The sequence below is a fragment of the Oryzias latipes genome, chromosome 3 (genome assembly GCF_002234675.1).
Source record: "Oryzias latipes chromosome 3, ASM223467v1".
In the NCBI taxonomy this organism is placed as follows: domain Eukaryota; kingdom Metazoa; phylum Chordata; class Actinopteri; order Beloniformes; family Adrianichthyidae; genus Oryzias; species Oryzias latipes.
Window position 1 is genome coordinate 36,648,416 of NC_019861.2, and position 26,012 is coordinate 36,674,427.

The 26,012-nt window shown below is 45.5% G+C and overlaps 1 protein-coding gene across 3 annotated transcripts in view; it reads right to left on the reverse strand.

Moving 5' to 3' along the window:
* LOC105357636 overlaps nucleotides 1-26,012 on the reverse strand; it is a 315,534-nt gene that overhangs the window by 20,467 nt on the left and 269,055 nt on the right. For all 3 annotated transcript variants that reach the window (XM_023953741.1, XM_023953739.1, XM_023953740.1), the window contains 4 exons: nucleotides 23,726-23,780; nucleotides 23,256-23,353; nucleotides 23,105-23,173; nucleotides 22,860-23,023 (listed from right to left, as the gene is read on the reverse strand). In XM_023953741.1, coding sequence (XP_023809509.1) covers nucleotides 22,860-23,023; nucleotides 23,105-23,173; nucleotides 23,256-23,353; nucleotides 23,726-23,780 — 386 coding nt within the window. The remainder of the gene's footprint in view (nucleotides 1-22,859; nucleotides 23,024-23,104; nucleotides 23,174-23,255; nucleotides 23,354-23,725; nucleotides 23,781-26,012) is intronic.

Below are 26,012 nucleotides of genomic sequence, written 5' to 3' on the forward strand. Positions count from 1 at the left end.
TGTATATATTGAGGGGGGAGGGGTGTGTGTACTAAGGGGGGTGCGGTTAAAATTGGCGGGTAGGGCACTAAGGGGACGTCTCCTGATTACTCACAGTGACGTCCCCTCACCCTCCCCACCAAGGGGCCCTAAATGTCTAAGGTGCGGTTAAAATTGGCGGGTAGGGTGCTAGGAGGACATCCGCTGCTTGCTGGCAGTGATGTCCAAGCACCCCCCCTACCAAGGGCCCTACATGTCTAAGGTGCAAATAAAACCGAAAGAGGGGGGGCCCACTCCATACGGCAACCACAGGAGGGGGGTCACTGCCTAGTGAACCCCCCCCCCCAAGGCTCATCGCAGGCTAAGCCCCCCACCCCCTCACCCTATTATGAGGTTATATGAGGAAGGGGGTAAGTTGGGGACAGATGATAGACTGTCCCCCGGTGGTCAAACAGCCGTCCCCCGCCCCCCCCCCCCAGCAAGGGGGCCAGGCCCACCCAGCCCCGGGGCCCCACCCCCGGAGGCGCAGACACCCCAGGCCCAGCACCACCACCCCCACACAGAGAGAGGGGAGCCAGAAAGCGCCGGCCCCCCCCGGAGCAAGCCCAGGCCCCCACCCCCAAACGCCGGCCCTAGAAGAGCTCTGGTCAGGCCTCGACGGGACCGAGGCAGCCAACCGGCCGGGGAAACCGCCGATGGCCTCAGCGGAGACCCCGACCCGTCAACCCCCCCTGCCCCGTACCAATAGGGCCCCCCCCCTCCCCCAGAATGCCCCCCCACAGGACAGGGCCGACAAGACCCCCACCCCACCCCACCCCCAGACCCCGCAGCCGAAGCGGATGACACCCAGAGCGACCGGGGGCCCCAAGAGGGTTGTCCCGTCCCGCCCCAGAGCCAGGGAAGGGCCGATCCCAGCCCCAGGTGTAGACGGGAAGCCCATCCAGCGCCGCTGGGCCCCCCCCCCCGAGCAGCGCCCCCCGCCAACCCCCCCCAGCACAGGCAAAGGGACCACCCCCCCAAGCCAAGCCAGACCACCACCCCACCCCCCCACCACGCACCCCCACACCCAAGCCCAGAGGACCACGCAGCGCCCCAGGCCGCCCCACCCAGGCGCCGGACCCGACCCCCCGACCAACGGAGCCCCCACCACCCCCGGCCAGGCACCGGAGGCCCCGACCCCCACCCCGGCCCACGGCAGAAGGGCAAGGAGCAGCGACGACCATGCCCCCCCCACCCCCTAAGTCACGGAGTTAGCTATGGGAGACCAGAGAGACCGAATTCTTTCAAAGTTACTTGAACTTTGGGCTGACATTTTTTCCAAGCTGATATGATCAAGCAGCAGATTTCTGTGTTGACTTATATTTATATTTTTTTTGCTTTTCCAATTTATTAAAATAGTTTTTTTAGCAATGCAAAGAGTTATGAAAATGATAGAGCCTAATCCTCCTTCTACATCGATGGCACTCATGTCACCAAGCACACAAAGTGACGGTGAAGCTGTGATTGAAACCTTAAGCCAGACTGATAGATCGGCACATACCTGCTGCCAGAGAGCCTGGACAGGCGTGCAGAACCATAGTGCATGCATGTAATTGTCGGGTAGATTACTGTCACAGTGCTGACAAATGTCTGAGTTACTGAGACCCATCTTGAACATCCTCTGTCCAGTGTAGTAAATTCTGTGAAGAGTTTTGAAATGGATTAGCTGCAGATTTGGATTTTTTGTCATTTTAAAGGTGTTTAGACAAAGTTCTGACCAAAAACTTTCATCTGTGCTGATGCTCAAATCCGCATCCCATTTTGTTGTCGGAAGTGAAATATTGTTATCTAAATTGCATAAAAGTTTGTATATTTTGGAGAGAGTTTTATTCATTGAGAAATTGATCAGAGTGGTAACTACATCTGGTAGCTTTAAATCGTTGTCTCTGTATTTAAACTTTTTAGTAATAATTGATTTAAGTTGCTGATATTCCAAGAAGTTATATATTCCATGTTTGTCTTGAAGTTCCTGGGGAGTTATGAATCTTCTATCAATAATTATGTGCTCTAGTTGTTTTATGCCCCCTGCTTGCCAAGCTGGGAAGTGGATAATTTTTTTGTTTATGAGGATGTCTGGGTTGTTCCAGATGGGTGTCATTTTGCACGGTTGAATTGATGATTTTGATATTTTGAGAAATTCCCACCAGGCTGTTAAAGTGGCATTTATATTAATACTTTTGAAACAATCCTGTTTTTTAACTATTTGACTAATAAATGGAAGATCTGACAGGTTGATCTTTCCACATAACGCCTGTTCCAAGTCTAACCATGAGTTGGTTTCTGGATTATTTTTTAACCATTTTAAGATGTATTGTAATCTATTTGCAAGAAAGTAATTGTGGAAGTTAGGTAATTCTAATCCTCCACAGCTTTTTGCAGATTTTAAAGTTGATTCACATTCTGACTAACCAGCAGCTACAACAACCAAGAAAACAAACAGAAGAACCGCCATAATAATAATAAAGCCAGCATCAAATTAAAGATAAGATTTACACACAGCTCCCAAAGAACAAAACAGCAACAGAAAACAAATGCTAAAAGCCACAACAAATTCAGCCAGCATGAGAAACCTGTTTAAACGAGGACCGCCAGCCTTCACAACCACAGAAAAGACCCCACAACCCCTGAAACGACAACCAGACGACGCAGAACCACGCAGCAGAAAAGGAATCAGAAGTGCATCGAGAAGGACCATGAGACAAAACTACAATTCCCAGAGTCCTTAGGGGCGTGACGTCACCGAAGTAAACAGGAAGCAAGAACGCAGCCTTAGAAAACTACACGGGAAAAGAACCGCATGCCGCTCACCGTAGAAATTCGGCTGACCACGGCAGACGAGAAGACCCGGACTGCTCCTGATCGGGGGGCACGGACATCCCGAACATCGCGGAAAGCACACCCCCTGCAGATGCACGCGACCGCGGCGAAACGAACGCGCTGTGCGTCGTCAGCCGCCCGCCGATCACCGCAAAAGGAGAGCAGACGCGGCGAAACGAAAACCCCACATCAGAAAAATGGGGATCATCCATCCGAAGGACGGGGGGAACACAGCAGACGCCGAAAGAGAAGGAGACTGTAAAACACTGCAGCGAGTATCTGCCCGAAATACGATAAATCGTCATTTTAAAGAATTAAAGACGCAGTGACCAGAGGCGAGTCTCGTGTGTCGAGTCTCCCCTCCTCATTGTACATTGGCGACCGAACTGAACCTGTTACACGAGCAGCAGGAGAACATGTCTCCAGCTCTCACGGCGGCTGTCGGTTGGTGTGAGCTTTTCAATGCAAAATTCCGCTCAGTCCTTAGAAACAGTTAAAATGATCACGTCAATTTGTGTTTCCGGTCGTGTCCCGACAAAATAAAGGCTGATGTTATTCCCACATATTTACGTGCAGCCAAGCTGCAGATTGCAGCTTTTCCCGCATGGATTCATGTTCATCCAGGCTAAATGTTGTTAGCGCCTGTTAGCCTTCACCTAATTATACTTCCGGCTTCATTCTGCCACAAAAAAGCACTGACCACACAGATTAAAAATAAAATGATGAGCGAACAGGCGCTTCATAATAACCATAACATAACAATAATAAACGTACGTTTTGAAGAAATGTATGCTTACTGTTTTAATCTTTTATTACATAACTATTACATTTGACGTATTAATGTTTAATTTTATGCAGTCTAATATTGCTGCCTGACCTTTTCACCCAGAGACTCAGAAGTGTTACAGCAGAAATTGTATGCAGCACAAAAACAGAAAGCCACAGCACAGCCTGACAGGAAGTGGAGCCTCGTCTGCAGACAGAACTCAGATGTACATCATGCAGGTGTGAGGACATTTCGAGATGCAAAGCAGAAGTCAACGAAAGGCCACGGGTTTCTGACACCCACACACTCAACAAGTGTGAAAAGCTACAGACTCGAACCAGTTGAAACCAGCAAGAGGTCAACATGTTCTTCTCCAAAAACAGGAACTCTACACTAAAAAAGCACTATGCCAAATTGAAGCCAGGGGATTGGTGGCTGCATCACAGGAAGACAACTCAGCAGCACACACCACTATAAAGACTTCTCCGTGTAGGAAGTCCACGCGTTTTTTCCTCTTCTCTGCGGGGGCCCTGTTCTCAGCTGTACTTCTGTGTTTTCTCTTGCTACTGTCTTAGAACTATTGTATCAGGGAATAAACTTTGTTAATCTTTATCCGATTGAGTAAATGGTCATTTCTCCCTACCGACTTATTGAACACGCTGAGGAAAACCTGCAAAGCGGACAGGTCTTTTTCCTTCAACTTGGTGAGTCGAGGGAGGATGGGCTGGATTATTGAGGTGAATATTACGAGTTTTCTTGAGTTTTGTGAAGAATATTACGAGTTTTCTTGAGTTTATGAAAAATATTACGAGTTTTCCTGACTTTTGTGAAGAATATTACGAGTTTTCCTGACTTTTGTGAAGAATATTACGAGTTTTCTTGAGTTTATGAAGAATATTACGAGTTTTCCTGACTTTTGTAAAGGATATTAAAAGTTTTACTGAGACTTTCGGCGTAAAGTCTGGGATATTTTTCCACGCGCTCGTTTTCTCCTGAGGCCTCACAATCAGTATGTAAGCAGGACCTTCTATGAATTCTGCATATTGAATATAATCAAATCAAAGGAGAATACTGGGTGAGTGGAATTCTGAAGCCCCAGAAGTTTTATGGAGTCAGAAATGGAATAAGGAAGTGAATACAAGAATTGTGCACAAATAGTATATATGAGGATTTGTAAGTTCACCGGTTGTGAACAAAAGGTTTATGGAATAAGGAAATAAATACGAGGATTATGACTGTCCCTCTGCAACATGACGATGTGCAGACACAGTATATATGAGGATTTGTAAGTTCACCTGTTGTGAACAGAAGGTTTGCGTCTGTTCAGCCTGGGTCACCACAGAAGGTGAACGAAAAACAGTATTACATAGGAACTAATTTTTGCGCGGTAGGAATTTTCGGAAGCACCAATGAGGCGGCATCCTCTATAAATTATTTTTTTTAGAAGGGACAGTGACCAGTCTTAATAACCGTCTAAAAAACGTACTATGGTTTTAGGTTCTTGGCTTTTGTGTTCTGCTTATTTGTGTTCTGTACTGTTTTACATTGAGATAACATTCCTGTTTTATTTTGTAGTATATCCTGTTTTGTTGTTTTATTTTGTAGTATATCCTTTTTTGTTGTTTTAAGTTTTATCTTTCCCCGTCACTCCTGAATGTCTCCATCTGTGTCTTCCTGCCTTGTATGTATTTGAGTCTTGTTTTTCCCTTTATCCTGCGCTGGTCCAAAGTTTGTTATTTTGATGTTCCTGTGCAGCCCATGTTCAGAGTATGCTGTGTTTTTGAGTTTCAAGTCTTGTTTTTCTAGTCTACTAAGCAGTGGATTTTGGTTTTTATTTTTTTAAATGAGTAAAATGGAGCATTTTGTCCAGACAACGACAGAAAAAAAACACCCGACTTGACTGACTATGACAACAATACCGACTTGATTGTTTATGAATGGAATTAATGTATGAGGTTTTGGAAATTATGGGAGGAAAAATTGTTTGAAGTCTGTGAATTTTAACTTTATTTTCCACATTTCTCCATGTATTGTGGCTCTGATTGGCTCTATCCGTACCACGTGGCCGGTGTGACGGATAGCCCCAAAAGGTGGAACATGCTCCACTTTCAGGATGAAGCTGAAGACTTTGTAATCTAATTTGTGGTAAACTAACACCTGACATCGTAATTATTAAGCGAGGTGATGACCTCGGTTGTAAGAAGTCTATAAAAAAACAAATTTCAGTGGTCTTGGTTCGACGAAAAAGATTTTTAAGTAGTGAGGCGCCCATGCACAGCGCTTCTGGCGGAACTCTTTGCCACAAAAGCAGCTTGACTATGCACACGGCTGCAGCATCAGTCTCTGTTCGAACGAAAATAATTTTCTCTGGGGGTTGCCTAAAGTTGGGCAAATCCTTTAAAATCATAGTAAGGTAATATCGGCCCAATACATTTTGTATAAAATGATTTTGAAATTATTTCGGTTTTCTTATTTTGAATACATGTTTTTAATTTATTTGTATTTCCTAAAATTACAATGGTTTTTAGTTCAGTTATGCTCAAAAAAAATATTATTGACATTAAGTATTTGGTGGTTTAGACTTCGACTCCCTTAAAACGGAATGTTTACAATGTTTGATGCGCTGTTCTCTCCGTCACGCAGCTGACCGGCTTTTCCAAACCCGTTGGTGATGGTGGATTTTTTCACGCTGTTTTAAACGATTGTTTTTAACTTGAAAGCTTCATCATATTGTAGCGGCGATCATGTGCACTTTGGGTCTAATGGCACCAAAGGATTCTGGGATGCGGCCGGGCATGCGTGTTTCTTTTTGTTGAACCATGACTGAAGTGTCTAAGACCTGAAGTCAAGTCCCTACTGTTTGGCTGCGAAGAGGTGTGTTGAAAAATAAATGGCTTGTTGAGTGGAGTTGTATAGAGTAAGCGACTCATGCTCAGAGTCCAAACGTACGTTCATGGCGGGCGCCAATTAAAGCCATAAATTGGCCGTGTCACTGAATAAGCCGCAGGGATGTGAGCTCAGGACAAAAGTAGCGGCTTGTAGTCCGGAAATTACGGTATATTTCTAAGTGTAAGCAAAAACAAAGAATGAATGAGCCTTAACCAATAAGTTTCTATTGGGGAAATAACATGCTGTTTATTTTCAGAATTAATGTAGCTTCTCAAATGCTTTTAAACAGTTCAGGAGCCTGAATGGTGCTTTAAAAATAAAGGGTGGGGGACACACACTGATTCTTTCCAGAAACAATAAACTGGGATGATAAGTGTTTCAGTGTGTGTATGTGTTGAGCGGGGTGCGAGCCACGAGAGAGAAGGGGGGGGGCGAGTGCAGGTGCAGATGGGGGGGGGGGGGGGGTGAACACGGAGCGGAGGTGTGTGCGTGGTATATATTGTGTGTTTCGGAGGACGGAGCACTTAGTTAAATAAACAGAAGGTGTCATTCCCAGAATAACTGTCTTGGGAGTCATTCTTAATCCGCTCTGGAGGTTGAGGGTTTCGAACGGGAAGTGAACCCCGAAGAAGAATTCCCTTCGGCCCTGGAGGAAATCTCCCCTGCGCTTCTGACCACGGTCGGAAAGACGAGAGAAAAAAAGGAGAAGTCTTCGCGCAGCGAAAGGTTCAACACTGGCGACCACTAAGGGACCTTCAGTTGTTAACAGAGCAGTGAGCATTAAGAATCAAGACAATAAAACAAGAGGATCATAAACTTTTGAAACAAAGTGACTGTAGCAGAACTTTTATTACGGTACACAACGACTTAAGATGGCGGCCGCTCGCAAGCCCCATGATGCCGACGGACATAATAAAACTACGTATTCCAGTCCATTTATGTCACTAACCAATGTTCATGAGAACGAACATGGGACATTGAATACCTATTCAATTCAATTCAATTCAATTTTATTTGTATAGCCCAAAATCACAACAACAGTCGTCTCGATGGGCTTCGAAGTAAAACATGAAATCAAAAGGATCACGAATACAAAGAGTTCAATAGGAAAATACTAAAATGAACTAACAAACTGACTAAGCTATACTGGCATCCCTGCCCTTAGACCCCCCTCTGCGGTAAGGAAAAACTCCCAAAAAAAACGGATTCCGGAAAAAACGAAGAAACCTCAGGGGTGCCCACATGAAGGAGGGATCCTCCCCCAGGACAGACAGGCGATTTACCAGAACTCTTAGAGAAGAATTAACTTATCTAAATCTACAACTACATATATAAAAGTCCAGCAGACGAGCTTCATCCAGCTGTGGTTGGGGGGACGGTCAGGGGCGCGAGTCGAGCCGGAGACAGGAACCACAGCCAGGTGTAGGAGCAGGAGCAGAGACGAGGTAAACGGTCAGGAACTGGAGCACGGATGAGCCAACTGGAGTCTGGAAGCACTCCCACTCCCCAGGAGGGGAGAGGAAAAGAGGGACAATACATGAATCGCACTGCACCAAACAGAGGCATGGAAAATTAATTGATAAATGATGATCAAGAATAGAGGAGAGGAAGGGTAGAAGTAAAAACAGGAAAGAGGACAGAACCCCAGTGCACCATAGTTACCCCAGCTTCAACTTCTAGCAGCCTTTTAAAAGAAATAGTTATTATTAAGTTTAATTTAAACAAATTAACATTAAGTTAACTAATCTCTGAATACTAGCTAGTCTGACAATAAGCCTGTCCAAAGAGGAATGTTTTCAGTCTAACTTTGAATGTAGAAACTGAGTCGGCCTCTCTTCCATGAGCTGGGAGTTTATTCCATAAGACAGGGGCTTGGTGGCTAAACGCTCTACCTCCAACCGTACTTTTACTAATTCTAGGAACCACAAGCAGTCCTGCATTTTGCGAGCGAATTGTTCTCATTGGATGGTAAGGGACTATGAGGTCCTTAATATAGGACAGGGCCATTCCATGTAAGGCCTTATAGGTTAACAGGAGGATCTTGAACTTGTTCTAGAATCAACTGAGATCCAATGGAGCGAAACTAACACAGGAGTGATGTGATCTCTTCTGCTAGTTCCAGCTAACAATCTAGCTGCTGCGTTCTGAACAAGCTGGAGACTTCTTAAGGAACTCTTAGGACACGCTGCTAACAAAGAGTTACAGTAATCCAGCCTAGACGTAACAAATGCATGGATGAGTTTTTCAGCATCACTCTTAGAAAGTATATTTCTAATCTTAGCAATATTCCGCAGGTGAAAAAAGGCAGTTCTACACGCCTGAGATATGTGAGCCTTAAATGATAAATCCTGGTCAAATAAAACCCCAAGGTTTCTAACTGTGAAATTGGGGGCTATACTTATACCATCCAGGGAGACTATCTGAGCAGACAGAGCATCTCTGAGGTTTTTAGGACCAAGTATAATGACCTCAGTTTTTTCTGGGTTCAAGAGGAGGTAATTAATTGTCATCCAGGTCTTGATGTCACTGATGCAGGCGTTTAGTTTCTCTATCTGGTCATTCTGGTCAGGTTTCATGGATAAATTCAACTGCGTATCGTCGGCATAACAATGAAAATTAATGCTGTGTTTCCTGATTATGTTTCCTAGGGGTAGCATATAAAGCATAAACAGGATCGGTCCCAAGACTGAGCCCTGTGGGACTCCATAGTTAACTCGAGTGCACTGAGAGGAATGTCCATTTACAGTAACAAACTGATACCTATCGGACAGATAGGATTTAAACCACTGGAGAGCAGATCCTCTGATCCCTATGTCCTGCTCTAATCTATGGAGTAAAATACCGTGGTCGATAGTGTCAAAGGCTGCACTGAGGTCCAACAGGACCAGAATAGAAAGTAGTCCCTTTTCTGAGGCCAATAAAAAGTCATTAGAGACTCTAACTAGTGCAGTTTCCGTACTGTGGTGAGGTCTAAACCCCGACTGAAAGTCTTCAAAGTGGCTGTTGTCCTGTAGGTGGCAGTAAAGCTGCTTAACTACAACTCTTTCTAGGATTTTAGAAATAAAGGGGAAGTTTGATATCGGTCTATAGTTGGCCAAGATGCTAGGATCCAAACTGGGCTTTTTCAGAAGAGGTTTAACAACTGCATATTTAAAAGACTGTGGCACGTAACCCGTTTCCAGAGAGGCATTTATCATTGTTAATATGGGATCATTAATTAGGGGAAAAGTTTTTTTAAAAAGTCTAGTGGGAATTGGGTCTAACAGACACGTTGAGGATTTGGAGGACGTAATAATTGATGTTATTTCCGCTTGATCCACAGCAGTGAAGCAGTCTAATGTTACAGAGGTTTCTATGGATGCCTCCATTTCTACCACTTCAGCCTGTTCTGGGCTTATAGTAGGAATAACTTGATTTAACTTATGTCTAATATTTGAGATTTTACTATCGAAAAATGTAAGAAAATCATCAGAGCTGAGAGAAACAGGAACATGTGGTTCTACTGAGCTCTGACTGCGAGTTAATTTAGCAATAGTGCTAAATAGAAATCTTGGATTATTTCCATTCTCTGATATTAAGGTTGAATAGTACTGGCTTCTAGCTCTACGTAGAGCTTTTTTATAATTTAATAGGCTATGTTTCCAGATATCCAGAGACTGCTCTGAACCGGAGCGGCGCCATTCTCTTTCCAACTTACGGGTTTCTTGTTTAAGAGAACGAGTTTCAGCGTTAAACCACGGTGCTACTCGGTTTTGTCTGACAAACTTAGGTTTCAAGGGGGCAACAACACGGAGTGTACTCCTGAGGGCTTGTAAGGCATCATAAACAAAGTGGTCATTTATACTAGGACTGATGCTATGGGAGCTGGACTCAGAGTATTTTCTCAGAATATCACTAAGTACTGGCTGAACTGTGTGTTTAAACTCAGACACAGAACGGTCAGTTAAGGTTCTTCTAAGCTGTTTCTTATTCACTGGGACAGAAGGATGTTCCAGTGTAAACTGGAAGATAATCATAAAGTGATCAGAAATGATGGGGTTAAGAGGAAGGACACTCAGCTGGCTGATCTCTATACCATGGGTTAGAACAAGGTCCAGGGTGTGCTTATGACAGTGAGTGGGTTCATTCACACTTTGGGTGAAACCAACATCATCTAATAAAGCTGCTAAAGCCTTTCCTAGACAGTCACTGGGGTCATCAACATGAATATTAAAATCCCCTATTATTATAGTTTGATCAGAGTCTAAGACAAAAGTCGATAGGAAGTCGGAAAACTCAGCTAAAAATTCTGAATATGGGCCAGGGGGGCGATAAATAATTATGAGTAAAACAGGTTTTCGAGTTTTCCTGTTTGGGTGATTTATAGACAATATGATTCTTTCAAATGAATTATAAGCATTTTTAACTTTAGGGCTGAGAAGTAAGCTAGACTGTGATATTACTGCCAAACCACCTCCTTTCCCTGAAATCCTGGATTTCTGATACTTAGCATAAGTGGGGGGGGGGGGGGGGGGTTATTCAGTCTAACATAGTCATCCTGTTGGAGCCAAGTTTCTGTTAAGGCTAAAAGACTGAGGTTCTTATCAATGATTAACTCGTTAACTAAGAGGGACTTGGAGGAAATGGATCGAATCTTTAATAAACCACATTTAATTACATCATAATTCTGCTTGTGAGTACTGCTGTCTGTCACTTTAAGGTTTCTTAGACGCGCTCCTTTCATTTGTCTTTCAGCACATAAGCTAAAGCTCGAACCTGCTTGACTTTCCCTGCATGGGTTTTGCACCAGCACTAACCCTCAGAGGAGCGTTTTACACTGCTGCTCTGCGCCCGGGTCTCGTCTCTGGATTGTCAGGTAAACAGACTAAGGCTAGCAGAAATGTTTCTAGAAAGAAGAGCGGCACCGTCCCAAGTAGGATGGACGCCGTCTCTCCGCATGAGACCGGGCTTCCCCCAAAACGCGCTCCAATTATCCACAAAACCAACGCCGTTTTCTGGGCACCATCTAGAAAGCCAGCGGTTAAATGATGAAAAGCGGCTGTACATTTCATCACTGACTAAGTTCGGCAGGGGACCAGAGAAAGTTACAGTGTCGGACATCGTCTTAGCCAGTTTACACACCGAAGTTACGTTTAACTTAACCACCTCTGACTGTCTCCGTCGGGCATCATTACCGCCTGCGTGAATCACGACTCGACGGAACCTGGACTTACTCTGAGCTAACATCCTAAGGTTCCCCTCGATGTCACCAACTCTGGCCCCCGGATAACACCTGACTGTAGCCGCTGGGAGCTCCACGTTTCTAACTTCAGAAGAGCCTATAACCAGAGTTGAGTGTTCAGCGGGTGTGTCGCCGAGGGGGGAGAACCTATTACTAACGTGGAGTCTCGGGTGCTCTAAGTTTTTGCGTTTAGCACTATGTTTCCTCCCAACCGGTACAAACCCCTGACTGTCTCCCGGCTGTTGGGAGGGCGCTGGGGTGCTAATTAAGTTAGCCCTGGTAGCGCAGCCCGCGACCTGGCCAGCCGGCTTAGCTTCCACTGTGTTGAGCCGCGCTTCTAACTGCTCCAGCCTGGCCTCCAAGTCTAACACAAGACTACACTTAACACACCTACCGCTATCTTCACTAAAGGAGGCAGGGTCATCACTAAACATATGGCACATGGGGCAGGAGAGAGGAGGAGAGGCGGAAAGAGTGGTGGCCATGCTAGGTTCTAAGCTAAGGCTAGCGGTGTTTAGGTAAAGAGATGTGGTTTATTTAGCAAAATGAGAAAAGTGAACAGCAAGCGGTTTAACAGTGATGTATTCGCTAATAAAGGTACTAGATGTGAATATTAACCCAGATAACCCTTAGAGTAAGCAATAGTAGTAAGGCTAATGCCAAACAAGAGGACAGCAGTCACACACGACTAGCACTGGGAATAGCTCACCCGGAAATGACGTCACTATAAAAGCAAGGCTCAGGCTAGATGTGAACATTATAACCCCTTTCTCTGTGACGAAAGCTGCTATGCTAATGCTAGCTCACTGGCTAAGGGAGGAGAACTGTTTTCACCGCCACACAGCCCCGCTCAGTCTGCCAGCACAAACCCCTTTGTGGAGGCTAACCGTCAAACTTATAGCCCTGGTGAGGGTGTGGGTGCTTGGCGTTCAGCTCCGATGACATTTAAAGAACAGTATCCTGCTTCAAACCCATTTTCCCCCTGTCACAGGGGAAAGTTTGTGCATAGCACACCAGCCCAGCCTAAACCGACTACATGCACACTCCCCATGCAACATCTTCACCTCCGCCCACATGAAACCATTGAATATGGACATTTATCAGAGAGCCGCTTCTTGTCTGGGGTGAAACCTTCTCCTTCAGACAGCGAGGAGGATTGGGATTCAAGAGAGAAAGTTCCTATACTGCGCCCAGACTCTTATGATGGCAGCACACCTTGGAGAGAGTTTTTGCACCGTTTCGAAACCTGCGCAGAGGCTAATCACTGGTCTGAAAAGACAATGGCAGCCCAGCTAAAGTTCTGCCTGATTGGAGCAGCAGGAGCCATCATCCACCGAAACCCCCGCTCAGCCAGGTGGGATTATCGCCGCCTGCTGGATGAACTGGAAACTGCTTATGGACCTTCTTCAGATCATGCTGCAGCGGCAGCAGTGGAACTGAGGCAGAGAGTTTGCAGGATTGATGAGCCTCTTCACATGTTCAGGGATGACATTTATGGGAAAGTAGCTGTAGCTTATGGTGACTGATCAGAGGCTGAACAGGATGCTATAGCTGTGGAAGTTTTCACCAATGGTCTGGGTGATGCCGAAATAATCCAGAAACTGTTAGAAAAACGGCCACCCACCTTAGCTAGAGCTTATGAGATAGCTCATCGCCATGAGATAACAAAAAGGGCTGCTTTCTATGTCACAAGCGTAATGCAGCAAGGGGCTCGTAACCCCCCTGAACGTAGACCCCGTACCGCTGTCGTCAAGGAGAAAAGTGAGACTGTGGCTGCCCCATTTTCACCTCCACCAAACTCCTCACCTACTCCATGTTTTCCCTTTACACCTACTGGCACACCAAAGCAGCGCAACAACTTTAAAAAGGGAGATGTCTGCTGTCATAATTGTGGTGGGTGGGGCCACATACGTCAGTGCTCGTCCTCTCCAAGAAAGACTAATACAGTCACGCCAAGTGCTCCAGGTGAATGGTCAAAACCCGCTGTTGTCGACCTTAATGCCCAAGGTGGTGAAACAGCTATTCGCATGAGCATCTATGGACTGGAAGTGTGCGCAGTTTTGGACAGTGGAGCTCGGAGAAGCGTGTTACCTTTTCACCATTTTAACACCATTCACCCCGATGTGAGACCTCCACTGACTCCATCTGTTGTTGAGACTTTACTTGGGGTGGGGCCTGGGGACATGCCAGTGCTCGGTGAGACCCAGCTTCCTGTCAACATCAACCGCCGTCAAGTGGAAGTAAACTTCCTGGTTGCAGACATAGCTGGCACTGAGGTATTGCTGGGTCACCCCTTCCTTTGTTTTTGTTTTGTTTGGTGAGGAGGTTCCTTACTTCCAACAAGAGGCTGCTTCAAGATCATATGCTGCAAGGGTAGCCCGAACTTTAGTGATAGAGCCTGGCCAGGAGTATTTGGTCAAGGGGACTGTAAAGTTTGGAGACGTTGAAAGGGGGGTCATGATGCTCAGCCCCACCAAAGGTTTTGTGGAAAAGCATAAAGTTCTTCTCGCTAGGGTCCTGGTTGATGCCCCGTCCACCAAAGTTGTGCCACTGCGCCTCTTTAACCCTGGCAACAAACCTGTAACTATTAGAGGAGGTGCTATTGCAGGCCTTCTCCAGCCAGCGGAGTCTGTTCCTCCGTCGAGTGACCCCGCAGCTTCTGAAGTCAACCTGCCCACCACTCCTGGTTTGGAAGTGTCTGCAGTCCCATCTCCAGGAGCTTTATGCCCAAAGTTCCCTCCATCTTGATGACAAAGAAAAGGCCCAGCTAACAGACTTGTTATGTGCATATGGAAGTGTTTTTTCCAGGGGGCCAGATGACTTGGGCCGCACCAGCCTTGTTCAGCATGACATCATGACACGGCCTGGTGCTCCAGTGAAGCAACCTCCTCGTCGGATGGCTGGTGAGAAACAACAGTGCGCAGACCAGCAGATCAGTGAGAGTCTACAAAGTGGTCTGGCCACCCACAGCCACAGCAGCTGGGCATCCCCAATAGTAATGGTGCGTAAGAAAGATGGAAGTTATCGTTTGTGTGTTGATTACAGGGCACTCAACGACCGCACCATCAAAGACGCATACCCACTGCCACGTATCCAAGACACCCTGGACACGCTGGCTGCTGCGAAGTGGTTCAGCACCCTGGACCTCGCCTCAGGATACTGGCAAGTTGAACTCTCACCACGAGCCCGCCGTGCTGCTGCCTTTTGCACTCGAAATGGTCTTTTTGAGTGGAATGTAATGCCTTTTGGGTTGTGCAACGCACCCGCAACATTCCAGCGTTTAATGGACCGTGTCCTGGCTGGCATGCAGTGGGAGACCTGTCTAGTTTATCTCGATGATGTCATTGTGCTAGCAAAGGATGTCCCTGAGATGCTACAGAGGCTGGGTCAGGTGTTTCACAGACTCAAGCAAGCAAACCTAAAGCTTAAACCGTCTAAATGCTGCCTTTTCCGCCATCAAGTGGCCTACCTTGGTCATATTGTGTCGGAGCATGGTGTGGCCACTGACCCAGACAAGGTCTGTAAGGTGCAGGCGTGGCCTACTCCCAAATCCATTCATGATGTGAGACGTTTTATTGGCCTTCCCTCGTACTATCGCAGATTTGTGAAGGATTTTGCTGCTATCGCTGAGCCATTACACAATCTGACAAAGAAGAATGCACGTTTTCACTGGCAGGCTGAGCACCAAGCTTCTTTTGAAACACTCAAACACCGATTGACTACTGCTCCTGTCTTGGGTTACCCTCTAGATAATGGTGAGATGATCCTCGATACGGATGCCAGCGACACCGGCCTCGGGGCAATCCTTTCTCAAGTCCAAGATGGTGCTGAACGTGTGTTGGCCTATGGTAGCCGCAAACTAGCCAAAACCGAACAGAACTACTGCACAACCAGAAGGGAGCTTCTGGCAATTGTTGAGTTCACGTCACATTTCCGGCAGTACCTCCTTGGGCGGCCGTTCAAAGTACATACTGACCACAGCAGTCTACGCTGGCTAACACGGATGAAAGAACCAGAAGGTCAGCTAGCCCGGTGGTTGGAGAAGCTAGCCGAGTATGACTTTGAGATCATTCATCGGTCGGGTCGCTTGAACACTAATGCTGACAGTCTCTCCCGTACACCCTGCCGTCATCTGCAACAAGAGCCAGACGAAAAAATCTGCAGGACTGCTCCCCCCAGCCTGGAATGATGAACCATAAGACGATTCAGAATGACATAGACTCCGACTCCAGATCCCTGTCGTTGAGTCTGGTGGGGGTAGAGAGATGTTCAGAAACCACCCCAACTGTGAGTCCGGTGGGGGTAAGTGGAAACGGAAAGTCAATAACAGACATTGTGAAACAGAAAGCAACAATCTATGCTGCAAATACCAGTGAAACCACACTGTTTCATGGCTGGACCATGAAAGAGCTTCGTGAAGCCCAAGCCGCTGATCCAGATATTGCCCCGATTCGAGCATGGTTGGAGGCCAACACTGAGCGCCCTTCTTGGACTGCAGTTTCCCCACACAGCCCAGCCACTAAAACTTATTGGTGCCAGTGGAAAAGATTGTATTTCAAGGACGGAATCTTAGTCTGACGTTTCTACTGTCTGAATGACACCCAGTTCTATCCACAGATAGTCCTACCACGCAAGCTGCAGCCTGATGTCACGCGGCAGATGCATGAGGGGCCAGTTGGGGGACATTTTGGCATTGAACGTACCGTGGCGAGGCTGCAAAGCAGGTACTACTGGTACCATATGAGAGAAGATGTGGCTCTGTGGTGCCGGACCTGTACCAGCTGTGCATGTAGGGCTAGACCCCAGAAGACGCCACAAGCTCCCATGGGAACTGTCAGGGTGGGAGCTCCTATGGAACGCATTGCACTAGACATTATGGGACCACTAAACGAGACTGATCGGAAAAATCGATATGTCCTCGTCATCCAAGAATATTTTACAAAATGGACTGAAGCTTTTCCTATTCCTGATGAAAAAGCAGTCACGGTGGCTCAAGTGGTTGCCTCGGAATGGGTGTGTCGCTATGGGATGCTGTATTTCATGCATAGTGACCAAGGACGTAATTTTGAATCTGAAGTTTTTCAAGAAATGTGCCATTTGTTTGGCATAGACAAAACTCATAGAACACCATTCAGACCCCAGTCTGATGGCCAAGTTGAAAGGTTTAATGCAACCCTTCAAAATATCCTAGCCTCAACAGCCGAACGTTGCCACTGGGATTGGGATTTGATGATCCCATATGCAGTCATGGCATACAGGCCGACCAAGCACTGTGTAACAGGTTTCACACCAAACTTCATAATGTTCGGACGTGAAATAAGTGAATCAATAGACCTGGTTGCTGGTCTGCCCCCGGACTCTGACAATGAACCCTCAGCCCCGGAGTATGTGCAACAAATGCGCCAGCGGCTGGAACTGGCTCATCAAATCACTCAAGAGGCTCTGGGTGAGTCAGTCACGCGTGCAAAAAGACAGTATGACAAAAATGCCTGCCACACACAATACAAAGTTGGAGATGAGGTGTGGTACCTCATAAAAGGGGCACGTTGTGTCCAGAACAAAGTCAAAAAGTTCCTACCCTCCTATGAAGGACCTTTCTTCGTTCTCGGACAACTGGATGATCTGGTCTACAGGATTCAGAAGAACCCCAGATCCAAAGCAAAAGTTGTTCATCATGACCAGCTGAAGCACTATCGCAGTCGTGAACCCCTGAACGCTTCGTGGGTTCAGAGCCAGGTGCAACACTGGTCACCTGCAGAGGTTTCCCCACCAGCTGTGGAAGGAGATCCAGAGGAACAGGACCTCGGCCTGCACGATCTCTTTTCTGCTGTCACCGCCAATGACTCCAGCTGCTCCCAATCGCAGTTTCTGGCTACAGCTGATCCCATGGTGGTCGGGTCTCTTCCATCCCCTCCTTCCCATGTGAAACGTGATCAAGGTGGGGGTGGGATTGGGGAGTCACCCAGATTAAGCCTTCAGGAACAGCGACCGAAACGTCAGCGCAGGAGTCCTGACTGGTATGGTGACTGGATGACAGAGTGAGCAACATCCTGCAGTTGTGCTGACTTTATAGTTACCATTTCTTGGGACTTCAGTACAGTTATAAGTTGTATTGTCCATTAAGGAACCACATTATTCTTGAATTGAAAAAAAAAGGCAATAATAGTAATAATAGCAGTGCTTCCCCTATTCATGCCTGTGCAGTTTTTTTTCTGTTAATTTTGCATAAGGTTAACAGGCAATCTCACGTTCTAGTTTAGTAATGTTTTTGTTTACAAGGGACACTACTGCCTCAATTGTTTTCAATCCTACAAATATGGGATTGTGTGCCAGTTATCAAACTCTGCTGGATTGGAATTGTTCATTGCCATCCAGGGTGGGGGTAGTGTTGCAGTGTGTGTGTGTGCTGAGCGGGGTGCGAGCTACGAGAGAGAAGGGGAGGGGCGAGTGCAGGTGCAGATGGGGGGGGGGGGGGGGTTAAGCACGGAGCGGAAGTGTGTGCGTGGGATATAATGTGTGTTCGGAGGATGGAGCACTTAGTAAAATAAAGAGAAGGTGTCGTTCCCAGAATAACTGTCTTGGGAGTCATTCTTAATCCGCTCTGGAGGTTGAGGGTTTCGAACGGGAAGTGAACCCCGAAGGAGAATTCCCTTTCAGCCCTGAAGGAAATCTCCCCTGCGCTTCTGACCACGGTCGGAAAGACGAGAGAAAAGAAAGGAGAAGTCTTCGCGCAGCGAAACGTTCAACTTGAGGCAGCATGACATAATGAAAGAAAATTGCTTTAATGTGACAAAAAAAGGGGCTTTGTTTACATATCTGCTCTGTTGCACCTTCAGCCACGCTTCCCACACACGGAAGTAAACTGGTAAAGCTGATCACCACAATGTCAGCCTTTTTCAGAGCGTTGTACACATCCCTCTGATCCATCAGGTCCCTAAACTAGAATCCATTGCTTTGAGGTTCTGCAGAACTTTAGCCCGCTTTGCTAGCATGTTAGCAGATGCTAAGCGCATTAGCCTATTAGCTGCTGCCGTGCTTCATTGTCTATCTTATTTATCTGAGCCGCTAAAAAGCACAACAATCCACGTTTTTATATCTTACTGGCAGCAACATGGCACAGAGTTTCTGTTTGGTATCCATTCCACGTAAAACTAAATAGTTCATGTCTCATAACAACAGAACAAGCTGCCTATGGCTGCAGTCTTCCTGTTGTCTTGTGCAGAGTAGAGCTGCTCTAAGAGGCCCCGTGTTCTCTGCTGCCAACTAGCGGTCGGAGGGTGAAGTGGACAACAAGAGTCAGACGCTGAAGGACGCTCAGAAATAATTAAATAAATATCGATCTGGCAGCATTTTGAATCGATACAAGTATTGCCAAATGACGTATTGCGATATATTGCCGAATCAATTTTTTTCCCCCCCTAGTAGTTGTCAGACTTTTTTTTTTACTTTCATTCAAATTATTTCAATTAAGTAGGTGTAACTTTGGTGCTGCTGTTAGATCTGCACCGCAAGGGATTGTGGGATACCATTCCCTATGCCTGTGTAGATGGACGGAGGTTTAAGTGTGGGTTGTTGTCCAAATGTGTTCTGTTGTCTAGGTGTTTTACTCGATTTTGCCAAGTTATTCAGCCTGTAATGTTTCTTTTTTTCTCTGTGAGTCAAAAGGAAGGGGGTGATGACCAAAGCGCTGGTGCTAAATAATGTTGTAAGTGCTGAAGTTTAAGTCAGAGTCATAATAACTAAACACAAGCTCCATAGTGCAAATCCACACTTTATAATTGGTGAAATGCTTGAATGTATAGCATTCAACCCATTGTGTTCCTGTTTCTCTGTATATATTTTGATTTATTTATTATAATAGTATCTTCCTCCATTTTTTGGCACTTAACTCCTACAATTTTTCACCTATTTTAACCATTCTACTATTTAAAAGGAGTTTGAATCAAAAATATTGCAATGAGTTGTAGAATTTAAATGGCGTCTGCGTGGGCAGCTTGCAATAGTGGCGTACTCTTATTACTCACATGTTTTTCAATGGAATACTGTAAAAATTGAATCCATGCATCTATGGCTGGAACTGAACATGTGGGCATGGTTAGCAAACAACCTCCATTGCTGAGGACATCCAAATGTTTACTTTTTCCGAGTCATCCGAGACTGACATGTTTTGGCGGAATCACTTCCGCCTTCATCAGAGTCGTCATCAGCTGGTGGGTAAATACAAGGAACTGTAGAAAAACTCAGGCAACTACTGGTTCACCCACTCTTTTGGGTGAACCAGTGGTTTCATTTATGAAATACCATGTCACACCTGCAAATTGCAACAAAACATAACAGAGAAACAGGACGCACTTTCATCATAACGAAAACAGAACATCAAAAGAATGCAAAAAGGAAACAAATAAAATACTAACAAGAGCCAGACGAAAACAGGCAGTACAAGAAAACATGAAATCAGCCTTAACTGACCAATGGTGGCAGGAAAACCAGATCCTGGACTGGCAAAAGGCCAAAGTCCTCCGCACTGAAGACAACAGACACCTCAGATGGATCATGGAGGCGGTGAAGATCCAAAAGCGAGCACACACTTCCATGAACAGGGATGAGGGGGCCTTCCTGCTCTCTCATACCTGGAGCAACATCCTCCAGCAAAAAACTACATCAAGGGGCGGAGTCACTTGTCAAAGTTTGACAGGTGACTCCGCCTCAGTCACAATCATCTGTTTTTAAAGACGTCACACACTACCACCTGATGACGACCCTGACGAAGGCGGAAGTGATTCAGGCGAAACATGTAAGTTATGTAAAAAACACAAAGCGTGTCTGGTAAAAAATAACATAAAAAGTCAATATCAATAGAAATTTAGAAAAAAAGTGGATCTTCTATCAACTTATCACATGTAGCTCTTACCAATATGATGCTTTTAGGCAATGTATTTTCTGAGTGAATTGATGTTGCTGATCGCATGAACATGGACCCGGTGCTTTGGAACCGACATATGCAGAGTAAGTACGTTTAGCCTGACGTATGCAAGAGTTCAGGGTTAAAGTCGGGGTAGTTTAACTTTCTCCTCTGTAACACCCCCCAGAAACTAAGACCATCCTTCAGCATTGGTTACCCTCACTGACTGGGATGAGTCACAAAAATCTCTGTGAATTTCGTTTTTATTTGTTTAATCTTTTATCACTCTTGGGGGCGTGACACTGAACATGGGGGCTCCTGCTGTTCCCTGATAAAAGAAAAAACAGTTGTTTGTAGTTATTGTGTTAAAAAAAGATAAATGGATGGATGTGATTTTTGTTTCTCAGATCATGACTTGTCAAGTTTGGAGACAGAAGCAAATACTACTATCCTTTTATTTGCGAGTGGTCTAACTGCTTTTAAAAATCCATCCATCCATCCATCCATCCATCCATCCATCCATCCATCCATCCATCCATCCATCCATCCATCCATCCATCCATCCATCCATCCATCCATCCATCCATCTTCCTTCACTTATCCGGGATCGTGTTGCGGGGGCAGCAGTCTAAGTAGAGATGCCCAGACTTCCCTCGCCCCGGTCACTTCCTCCAGCTCCTCTGGGGGGACCCCCGAGGTGTTCCCAGGCCACCTGAGAGATTTAGTCTCTCCAGCGTGTCCTGGATCTTCCCCGGGGCCTCTGCCCAGTGGGACATGCCTGGAACACCTCCCCGGGAGACGTCCAGGAGGCATCCGGACTAGATGCCCGAGCCACCTCAATTGGCTCCTTTCAATGTGGAGGAGAAGCGGTTCTGCTCCAAGCTCTCCTCGGGTGACCGAGCTTCTCACCCTATCTCTAAGGGAGCGCCCCACCACCCTACGGAGGAAGTTCATTTCAGCCACTTGTATTCGGGACCTCGTTCTTTCGGTCATGACCCATAGCTCATGACCATAAGTGAGTATTGAAACGAAGATCGATCGGTAAATTGTGAGCTTTGCTTTTTGGCTCAGCTCTCTTCACCACAACGGACTGATACAGTGACCACATCAGCCTGTCAATCTCATGCTCCGGTCTTCCCTCACTTGTGAACAAAACCCCAAAGTATTTAAACTCCTCCACCTGGGGCAGGGACACTCCACCCACCGAGAGATGGCAAACTAGCTTTCCCTGGTTGAGAACCATGCCCTCAGATTTATCCGTGCTTCACACTCTGCCGCAAACCACCCCAATGCACACTGGAGGTCCTGGCTCGATGAAATGAACAGGACAACATTATTTGCAAAGAGCAGAGGGGAAATCCCGTGGTTCCCCAAACCAGACCCCCTCTAGCGCCTGGCTGCGCCTAGAAATTCTGTCCATGAAAACTATAAACAGAATCGGTGATAAAGGGCAGCCCTGCCAGAGTCCATCGTGGACCAGGAACAGGTCTGACTTCCTGCCAGCTTTGCAAACCAAGCTATTGCTCCAGTCATACAGAGACCGGACAACCTTCAGTAAGGCTCCCCAGCAGCCTCTACAGGATACCACGGGGGACGGGGTGGAAAACCTTTTCCAAATCCACAACATACATATGGACTGGATGAGCAAACTCCCAAAAACCCTCCAGCACCCTAAAGAGGGTATAGAGTTGGTCCAATAACCAGGACGGAAACTGCACTGTTGTTCCTGAATCTGAGGTTCGACTATCGGATGGACTATCTTCTCCAGACCCTGGCATAGACTTTCCCAGGGAGGCTGAGGAGTGTAATTCCCCAGTAGTTGAAACACACCCTCCGGTCCCCGCTCTTAAAGAGGGGAACCACCACGCCTGTCTGCCAATCCAGTGGTTCAGTGGCTTTAAAAAATAAAATGTTTTATTCATATACATTGGTCTAAATTGTTTCATTTTGCTCTCAGTAATGTGGTTAATCACCGAAAATGTTGGTATTGATTAAATGGTAACCCAATACTCAAAAATAAATACTTTTATTAAAAATGAAAAAACAGGAAATCAAAAAGTAAATAAGGAAATTCCGTTTTTTAAATGTATTTTTCAGCTAAAAAGTAGAGGATATTGTTTTAAATGTATTTTTATTTAATAAAGCTTATTTTAATGATGTCATGTTTGTCCTCCGTGGAAATGTGGGGTTAAAATATCTGCTCAAAGATACAATGACTGTACAGCCTGGGACTTAAGTGGACTCACCCATCTTCAGGATCTCATAGAACAGACTGTATTCATCCGTGTCAGTCAGCTCGTAGTTTTTCTTCCAATATTTTCCCAAGCAGTCATCACATCGCTCCTTCCAACAATCCTGATGTTTATCTTTTGGTACTTTTTTGCCCTTTCCACAGCAGTTCTTTGGCCAGCTGTAAAAGATGAACAAAAAGAACCCAACCTTGTTTTTTCTAAAAGAGGTCAGAATTAAGGAGTTGGAGGGGAACACTTACGGAATGGAGATTTTACAAAAACAATTTATTTCCTTTGTTGTCTTTTCTTTCCACTGGTTGTTCAACCAGCTGTAAGAGATGAACACAAAGAAACCAACCCTGTTTTCATCTGAAAGAGGTTAGACTGAAGGAGTTGGGAGGGATCACTTACGGGATGGTGACCTCAGAAATATTGCGGATAAACTGTGATAGGGTCATGATGACACTCATCTGGATGAAGAGATCTGACAAACAGCCGCTGGGGTGGCACTGTGAAAAACACAAAAGTTAACATAATGCAGTTTGAATTTCTGTGCAAACTTAGTCCTCAGCTGCTTGTATTGTATTCAGGAATACAATACAAGCGGCTGAAATGAGCTTCCTCTGTAGGGGGGCTGGGCGCCCCCTTAGAGATAGGGGGAAAGCTCAGCCACCCGTGGAGAGCTCGAAATAGAACCGCTTCTCCTCCACATCGAAAGGAGCCAGTTGAGGTGGCTCGGGCATCTAGTCCGGATGCCTCCTCCCTGGAGAGGTGTTCTGGGCATGTCCCACTGGACGGAGGCCCGGGAAAGACCAAGGACAAGCCCCCGCGACCCGGTCCCGGATGAGCGGAGGAAGATGGGTGGAACTTAGTCCTCTTACCTCCTCCAGTCTGTATCCAGCGATGCGGGAATAGTTTCCAGGATAGCCATTTATCCTGTCGTCATATAAACATTATTTTGTTAAAACTTGGACATTATTTCCTGTCATCAGCATTTGTCGTGCAATTAGTTTCACTGGCAGAATAAATGACATAAATTAAATTCAAGGTGCAGATCTCTAAAAACAAACACAAATTAAAGCCGCAAGCGGCGTTGTATGGCCCGCAGACGCAACCCGCCTTCCACGCCCAACTCTACGCACCACCACCCTCACCGCCCTCACCGCCCACTTTTGATAATGACTAGTCAAAACTGCATATGCTAATTATGCTAACTATGCTAGCTATGCTAATGTGGCTAAAATTGCTAGCATAGCGATCAGCATCATCAACTGACTCAGAAAAACACATTACCTAAAATGCTAATTATGCTAACTATGCTAGCTATGCTAATGTGGCTAAAAGTGCTAGCATAGCGATCAGCACCATCAACTGACTCAGAAAAACACATTACCTAAAATGCTAATTATGCTAACTATGCTAGCTATGCTAATGTGGCTAAAAGTGCTAGCATAGCGATCAGCATCATCAACTGACTCAGAAAAACACATTACCTAAAATGCTAATTATGCTAACTATGCTAGCTATGCTAATATGGCTAAAAGTGCTAGCATAGCGATCAGCATCTTTAACTGACTCAGAAGAACACATTACCTAAAATGCTAATTATGCTAACAATGCTAACTATGCTAATATGGCTAAAAGTGCTAGCATAGCGATCAGCATCATCAACTGACTCAGAAAAACACATTACCTAAAATGCTAATTATGCTAACTATGCTAGTTATGCTAACATAGCTAAAAGTGCTAGCATAGCGATCAGCATCATCAACTGACTCAGAAAAACACATTACCTAAAATGCTAATTATGCTAACTATGCTAGCTATGCTAATGTGGCTAAAAGTGCTAGCATAGCGATCGGCATCATCAACTGACTCAGAAAAACACATTCCTCCATTGGTTAGAGCTATATGCCATAAGTTGATAAAAAACCCACTTTTTCCAAAATGGCGGCTTTTTTGTTTATTTTATCTCCATAGCAACCATTTTATGATTTGGTCCCCTTGAGAAGACGAACAGATTGACGTCAGTTTTGGACAAATCGGTAAAAGTAAACTTTTTGTCGTCCTTAGCAACAGTGGTTTTATGCTAACCACGCCCACATTCCTTATATGTCCATATCCAGTGTTTTTCAATGTATTCAGTTCCAGGCATTAATGCATGCATTCAATTTTCACTGTTTAGTATTGAAATGCATGGGAGTTATAACAGTGCGCCACTTTGCTAGCTTGCCACGCGCACGCCGTTCAAAATCTACAACTTCTAATTCCAACATTTTTTCCACAGTAGCTTGCCATTGATGACCAAAAAGTTTCGAGACGATCGATAAAAATTCCAACGACAAGTTTACGTTTGAATCCAGTGGCAAAGGTGTTTTTTATAGAAAATTCAAGATGGCCGCCTTTTCCCGAGGTCAAAGGTCGACGAAACTCCAGAGGTAATTGTAGACTTATGCTACGGACATGCGTGTCAAATTTCGTGAAAATCGCTCAAAAAAAAGTTCCTTTTTCCATATTGTGTAAAAACGCGAAAAAATCAAAATGGCCGATTTTGGTACATAATGGCCGCCAAACCGTAGGTCGTGTCGCCATCACGTAATGATTTCAAAACTTTATTTGGATATACCAGACAAAGTTATCTGGGTTTCGCTATCTGATTCAAAAAAAAAAAATCCGAATTTTTTTTTTTTAGCCGAGTCAGCACTTTTTTTTGCGATCGTTTTTTGTTTACCACGGCCACATTCCTTTATCGATTTTGTCGTATCTGACATCGTTTTGTTCAGTGTGGGCCAGGGAATCGTATATTTCATTTTCACGACATTCCGATAAAATATGTGCAAGCTAGCTAAAATGGCGACGGTTGCGAATTCGCCACGCGCACGCGTTTCAAAATCTACAACTTCTAATTCCAACATTTTGTCCACAATTGATTGCCATTGATGCCCAAGAAGTTTCAAAAAGATCGATGAAAATTCCTAGGACGAGTTTTCGTTTGAATACCTTACTAAAGGTGCTTTTTTATGAAAATTCAAGATGGCCGCCCATTCCCAAGGTCAAAGGTCAAAAAAACTTCTTTGGTAGTTGTACAATCGTGTTTGTGGCATGTGTCTGCAATTTCGTGAAAATCGCTTGAACAAAAGTGTCGTTTTCCCATATTGTGAAAAAACA